Source organism: Trachymyrmex septentrionalis, unplaced genomic scaffold (genome assembly GCF_001594115.1).
Source record: "Trachymyrmex septentrionalis isolate Tsep2-gDNA-1 unplaced genomic scaffold, Tsep1.0 scaffold13, whole genome shotgun sequence".
In the NCBI taxonomy this organism is placed as follows: domain Eukaryota; kingdom Metazoa; phylum Arthropoda; class Insecta; order Hymenoptera; family Formicidae; genus Trachymyrmex; species Trachymyrmex septentrionalis.
In genome coordinates, this window is record NW_017304438.1 from 1,962,701 (window position 1) to 1,970,712 (window position 8,012).

An 8,012-nucleotide genomic window follows, 5' to 3' on the forward strand; every position below is an offset into this window, starting at 1 on the left:
TATTATAGAAAACTGTATTGAAACGAAATAAAATTACGATTTGATCATATAAATGCTGCAATTAATATCTTAACAACATGAATTCTGCGATCACTATGTATCTCTTTGACTCATCGGATCAATTGTTTCATATTTCTCAAAGCAAGCGGAAATAATAAGTGTTTCCTAGTACAAAGGTGTACATATACCTGAAATGTATTCATTTATACGCGAATAGAATCCTACATGACAGTGGATTTTACAGATCATATCTTTATCAAGCAGAATTTACGGACCCACGTTACGAGGAGTGATTTAATATTTGATTTGTATAAAAGTAACGTTTATATTTCTCCTTACTTTTTTGTAAATTTGTATCATTCTGCACATTCTTCACCGGCAAACAGATCGAAAAATCGGAAAAATACAAGATTGAGAATAATAATTCAATCACTAAATGATCGCATTAAAATCATAATTAAATCATAATTATGATCTTCTATTGTATAAAACCAGATTTTCAAATAAACTCTTTAACAATGATATCTTTTATCATGAATCTTATATCATATTTTTTTTGCATTGTAATTTATGCAACTATTTTTTGTCCGTATGTAATTTATATAATTATTATTATGCATAATTATTACATACTTTGCAAGTTATTTCTGTGTTATATCTAATAGGCAAAAAATTAACAGTATTATTAATTGTGCTAGCAGTTTGTCAGCTGATTCAAATAAAATATCGCAGTAGATTGAAATCGACTGCATCTACATTAAATATATTGTCAACAGAAATCGTTTAAAATTTATTATTTTGTAATTTAAATAGAATGTGCTATTTAAATTAAATGTTTCGTAACGATAAATTCTTCCCGATGTCTACAGTCAGTTTGTCAAATGAATTAGTACATCTTATATTTCTGTTAACATTCTATCGATAAATTCGTAGATATTTTGCATTTGTCTTTCAAATTTAATTATCTGGATGACATATTATTTGGATCATTAATTTTCGGAACTTTGCTTGTTCCATATTGTATGTATTGTTTTATATTACATAATACGTACTCTATTCTGCTCAGAATAGAACTAAAACCTGGTGTTTAATGAAAACGATTATAACGACGAAGAGGAAGATTATCACGACACCCCGTGCGATTAATTCATAGTATCTTTATAGTATGTAGTGTTTTACTATATATTTCTAAGTGGACATCGCACGTTAGCCGGGATGTTCAATCAATATCCCAAAATATCCACCGCTTGTCCACGTTGTATGGGACGTGCGCGATACTATAAAAGAGAAGAGGCCAACTCCGGTGGTTCGAGCATCAACATCGGCAGCAGCAGCAGCAACAACAGCAATGGACGAGGGCGATCGATATGATCCGTGGTGCGTTCAATGCCACACTTGGAGAACATTGAATTGTGTTCAGTAACAGCGGCAGCAAAGAGAGAGAGAGAGAGAGAGAGAGAGAGAGAGAAAGAGAGAGGGGATATACCCCACGGTCGATGCCTATATAGCCAGCTACGAACGCAACAGATCGTTCCAGTCGTTGTCTCTCGCCTCAGGATTTCCTCGCCTCCTTTTTTTTTTTTTAATCTATTGCAAGTCCTCGGATTAGCCTCGATTCTTCCGAGGTCTCGCGATACACTCTCACGATGTGCACGTTTAATCAAACGACCGTCTAACAAGCCGATCAGCCTCGCCGGTTCGGTTATCGCGATCGAAGGTGCCCGAGGTGGTAGCGCGCGGTGATAACGAGTCATTCTCCGGCATGTTCTCCAGGACGTAGAACAGAGAGTTTTCTCGCTGTAACCGAGCGGAAGCTGGGAAGGAGGATTTCTTAATATATAAGTGCTTCTGTTTAATATTTAAGTATTTCGTTCCGCCGCGCCGCGCGGATCAGCCGTCTTAATTGTGCGCGCGTGGCGCAGCATCCCGAAGGCTGGATCCGATTCGTAGCACGAAGAAACTGTTACCTCCAATTTTTTCCCGCGGAACTTCGGAGGTCTCGGTTGACAGCGACATGCCGCCGCAGGAGAAGTTTCCGGCGTCCGCCGGGGTTTCCGGGGACCTGTCCCCGCAAGACGCGAGCCCCGATGGAGGTCTGTCGACCTCGGCATCGTCCGATGGACTTTCCACCGTCAAGGGTCGCAAGAGCGACGACGACCAGGATGACCAGGAGCAGCCCAAGGATATAGACTTCGACGACCTGCTGCCACACGTAGGTGAATTCGGCACCTATCAGAGAATCCTGTTTGTGCTGATGATACCGTTTGCCTTCTTCGTCGCCTGGGTATATTTCTCACAAATATTCATCACTCTCGTGCCGGAGGAGCACTGGTGCCGTGTGCCGGAATTAGAGGACCTCACGGTTGAAGAAAGGTAAATAAATAGTGTTTGTTATCGTTTTAGGGCTGTGCTCTCTAAGAAATTAAAGCAAAGAAATTAAAGCAATAATAATATACAAAATAAAGAAAATTGAAGAAAATTGAAGTTATAAAAAAGACAAAAGAAGGCAATATATATATATATGTGTAAACTCAGTGAATGATATAAAAATGACATGTTCAGAAATAATACAAAGTAGAACCGAGCATGATGAAAGGTAGGTGGACATTGAAAGCATCGTCGCGCTTTCGCGCTTTAGCATTTGAAGAGGCTGTACTGATTAATTTGGAATTAATTGGAAAATTATAGTAATGATATTACTTATAATTCTGTTGCAAAATTAAATTAGAAAAAAAATGTTGAAATAATAATCTACTGCAAAGCAGATTTTATCGTTAAATGAATTGTATAATAATAACTCGTTCTTTGTACAATACTATCATAATAAACGTTTGACAGAAGAATTACGTGCTTTTTTTCATATTTTAACATGTATTTGAATATCTCTTTTATCTTATCATTATTTGAGCATGTAATAAATTATTTATCTACATAACTCATTTAAAATTCACAATTTTGCACAAATATAGTTTTTATGATTTTTCATAATCTTTGCGCGTAAATTATTTCGATAGCATTGAGATAATTGTTTCACGTTTTATTATTTGGCACGTGGTTGTTTGAACGTGTTATAAATATCAGGAAACACGATAGTGTTCCGGCGTTAAGCCAAATCTTATCTACGTAACTCGCTTCAAAATTCACAGTTTTGTGCAGATATGGTTCGTACATAAATCACAGAATAAATATGTAATAGTAGCAAAGGTAAGATAATTAAATGATAATTTACCTTATATAGTCTTGTATCTCCTCTCTTATCACTACATATTTGTTTAATACAAAACGTGAAATGACTAAAATGCATCGTGATGATCGCTTATCGATTAATGACAGATTAGTGTAATGAAGAAAATTTAAAAAAGACTACATGATTTCTATCAAGTGATAAAATGTGTCTTAGATCATAATGTGGGATAAACGGTTTTTTTCGATAAAATTATGAACGCACATTCTAACTTCGATAAAGAATAATAGAGCGTGTTGTAAATGCGCAATGATACAGATAGTCCCTTTATAGTGACGCACGTGACGTTGATTCAATAGCAGAAGAAACTTTTCATCAGAAGCTTGAAGAGCGTCTGCGATAACAGGTTTCATAGTTTTAAATATTACTTTGTTTTTTTCATTATGCTTATGCAAGCTGCATTTCCATAAACACCTCTCTCTTCCTTTTCAAATTATTTTTCTTTTTAACAACTCAAGGATCGTAATTTACGTCTGCGGTTTCGTCGATCGTATCTTTAAACTTCTTTTCTTACGGTAATTCGATCAGATTTTTATTCTACTCACGACTACCGGTATTCCGCGGAGTCTATTCTCTTGCGCGGTAAAATTGTTCGCACGAACAAATATATCACGAATTACCCGGAATACGTAGAATCGATGATTCACGGCCTGCGATTTGCTATATATTTTTCCATTATGAGAGCTTCCATTATCAGCGCGTTTTTTAATTATACTAACATGATGCTATTATAGACGTAAATTGTTTATTACATAATGAATTGTGTATTGCCTAGTTTAGAGTTTTTCAGCCTTTTTTCAATTATTTAGAATCTTTTTTTTTTAAATTAGAGAGACTTTTTTAATTCGCTATCTGTAATCTGAGATAGATAGTTCAATAATTCCAAGATAAACAAAAAGAAATACAGAGAGACCGCAATAATTTTACTTAAATTTACCTTAAGCAGTCGTTAATTTCCATCTGATTTCAGGACAGAATTTGATTTATAATTTATGTGTTATACATTATATACGTTTTATATTTTTATACATATAAAAATATATACCTACTATACATTTTAACCTTTAAGATAAGAGTGGTCATAGCACCCCAGATATAGTTTTCTTTAAAACTTTGTTCTGCAAAAGGTTCTAAATAATATTGCCCAGATGCTTGGAAATCTTAAAATAATTCATAACTTTCATTTCTTTATCTCAAAAAAGTATAGCTTACCTACGCATTTAACTTTAACATAATATGTAAATATAATTATGCAAAATTTTTTTTAAGATGTTCTGATCGACCACTCTACTTTGAATATCTTTATTTAATAAAATCTAATTACTTGAAACTTAATATTTTATATAAAAGATATGTTTTATATATGATTGTATTTTTGATCTCTTCGAATATTTTTTGTATTACGCGAAATCTAAATCTGTAATTACTATAAATAATTTCATCCTAAATTCTGACATGATTTATAGATTGTTTAAAGTGCAGGGCATTACATGTGGATATATTCATATTTACGTGGTTTGTCTAGTCGTTGCAACGTATGTAATTCTGGCTGTAACGACATAATGCGACATAAATGCGCTAATGACTCGTAAAAGCACTCCTAACGTTATATTGCTCTTGGAGTAAACACGCATAGTTCATAGATTTTTTTAAAAAGGAGTAAAAAGAGAAGAAAGAGGAAATAAACGCGTATGCTGTAACGCTATTCTCGGCTATTGTGTCTCGCCAATGTATTTTTTTTTTGTCACGTTCGTCGACAGCGAGCATCGGAGATTTTTCATCTTCGACAATCGCGAAAGAACGGAAACTGCGGTGCGCAAACGTATCGGTGTTAGTGATAATGTACGTCAGTCAGGGAAAGTATGGAAACGGACGCGACGTCGAGACCTTCGCGGCCACAATTCGATTGCACGATTCGGTGCGACAAGAATCGCGCGATTAGTAATACCTGCGAGCTAGTCTAATAGCCTGCTTCTATCTCTCTGACGTCAGCCTAATGACGAGATAAATGACCGGTTGATACCAGTTTTTTTGCAGAAATTTATAAGAAATGCATACAGACATCAAGCGAGACTCCGCGTTAACTGATTACACTAATCCACAAAAATTCAACCTTTTTTGACCTCCAATAAGTAAACGAAGTTGTTTCTGGTAGAGTTTGATACGCTGATTACGAATGTGGTTCCGAAAATGTCGTATCACGCCAAGTTTCTGAGATCTTCTAAACTAAAGTAAAAATGAGGTATTTGACTATTTTCAACAATCTACAAAATGTCTAAAGGCTCGTCTACATAGAAGTTGTGAACGGTTGTGAAGCCTTAAGTCTAGGAAACTGATCAATTACAGTCAAATGTAAGAAGAATACTCGACTAGGATTGGTCAATTTCCTATTAAATAAGTTTTTACAAGAATAAGGGACTCTTAATTTAAAAAACAACATCGAGAGTATACAGGACACATAAGAGTCAAATAAAAATCAAATATTTTAACACATAAAAATAAACAAAAAGTATATATAATATAATATTCTATAATTGATTAAAAATCATATATACATATATATATATATATATAAAACATTTTTTGGTCTCACGATTGAGCATTCTTCAAATATGCATACAGGAGATATTACATTGATTGGGAGCAGTCGAAGAGATAGACAAAATTATACACATAGTGATGATAATCAGTGAGATGATAACTAGTGTTTTTCAGAGAAATGGAAAATACTAGCAAATTTCCTATTATTTGTTTTTCCTAAAACCGTCTATGATTTTTATGGAGACGAGTTTTAATTATTTTCAGTATCCAGACAGAGTGTTACATTAAAGTGTCACTTTTGTAAAAATACGAAGACTCCTAAATATCGAAGAGCTTGAGTTTGAGAAAGTTTTTGAAAAAATTCATTTAAACATTATCCGAGAAAAAATGTTATATATATGAACATATTTTGTATATAATTATATATAATTGTACATAAAATATGTCAATTTTATATATAATTATATATAATTTTATATAATTATATATAATTAAAACATTTTTTTCTCAGATATGCATTATTTGTTTATTATAATTCTACCAAGTCTTTAAAAATCAGGAACACAATCTAATGGGCCTTCTACAATAAGCTATTAGTAAAGCTATTAATAGAAGTCAAACACTAAAAATTGATGACTACAATTTTTAGCTTTTGATTTATGACTAATGGCTTGTAGAAGACCCGTATGATTTTTTGCATCAATATAAGTTGACTTAAAAAAAGTCATAAGCAATCGAATATGTGTTGGAAAGGGGAAGAATAATACTTTAATGTAATATCCGTCTAGATGCCGAAAAAAAAAATTGTTAGATGTTTTGTAGGTCGTTGAAAATGATCAAATATTCATTTTTTTGCATGGCACTTTTAAATTAGAATATCTCAAAAGTTTGACGTCATACGATAATTTCGGAACCACATTCGCAGCACTTCGTTTTTTTACTTTAATTAAAATCAAAATGGTGTCAATCAATTATTATTACACTTTCAATTGTTTCCAAATGGTAAAGCTAATATACGCCACTTTATCCGCTGATCCGTATAATTAATAGACCGATTGACGTTTTTATCAAATGGAGTGGAAAAAACATTTTTAACGTGTACGCGACACTATGCTTCGAGAAGATTAGCGAAGGAGATATAATTCACGATAAACCATTATCCCACACATAAGCTTTTATAAAGTGCTGCTAATGGCGTAGCGCTTTAATGAGAATACATTTTTCACAAGTTACAGTGAAGTGTGATGAGAAAATGCACTCTTAATCACTTGAAATTTTTCCGTCATTATTATATTTACGACAATCTATTCGGCAAACTGCATACAGAATTTGTTACGCTCGAATTAATGTTTTTGTGACTGTTATAACGGTAATTGAAAAATCAATAAAGCATGTATTTATACAACGCCTTTTGGCTGCTCAGAGACCGGCACGAGTATTCGTGGATAATGAATAATAAATTTGCACGAAACCTTCGTGTAAGCAATGAGAGCGTGAACGTGAAAAATACCTGTGTAAGCCTTTCGACATAACGCTGTGCTAATATCACATTTATTGCATATGGCCGATAAAGAGACGGGTCTTAAACAAGACGTGATGCGCCTTTCGATCTATATTATTTAATCGCGTGATTATATAATAGATAGCGGAATAGAGATTAATAATAATAAAAAGAACTCTTGATAAGAACTATTAATAAGAAATAAATACAATAATAGGACATGTAAGAATCTAAACTAAGAGTCTATATGTTAAAAAATCGAAATATTACACAATAAAATCATTATATTCTAAAATCAATCAATTAAATTACGATATGACATGTTTCATTGGAATAGAGATTATAAATAGAAATTAAAACCAGACGCACAAGAGGAAAGATAGTTTCATTATAGATAATTATCATTATACAAGAGAGATCCGCATAATTAAGTAGATTTCATCTTTGAATTTAAAGAATATCTAAAAGTAAACTTTACTTATTTACATAGTACATATCTATATAAGTAAAAAAAATATATATATATATAAATTATTTAAAAAATTAAATATACAAAATATAAAGAAAAAATAGTTTTATGCTGTTTAAATTTTTTGGAAAAAATCTATCTGTAAAGAGTGATAATTGAGTCTTGAAAAAGAATGGCTCAATCTTTAAATGTAAGATTTCATTCTTTAGAACGATTTACTTTAAAAATTTCAGAGAATGGTTAATATTATATTATAT

At 32.6% G+C, this 8,012-nt stretch overlaps 2 protein-coding genes across 2 annotated transcripts in view; one reads left to right on the forward strand and one right to left on the reverse strand.

Moving 5' to 3' along the window:
* The window catches only part of LOC108756871, an 18,658-nt gene that overhangs the window by 9,998 nt on the left and 648 nt on the right, over window positions 1-8,012 (reverse strand). The window lies entirely within an intron of this gene.
* Window positions 1,326-8,012, forward strand: part of LOC108756869 (organic cation transporter protein) — a 16,718-nt gene continuing 10,031 nt past the window's right edge. The window contains exon 1 of the mRNA XM_018501002.1: window positions 1,326-2,373. Within this exon, the coding sequence (XP_018356504.1) occupies window positions 2,015-2,373 (359 nt within the window). The 5' untranslated portion in view covers window positions 1,326-2,014. The remainder of the gene's footprint in view (window positions 2,374-8,012) is intronic.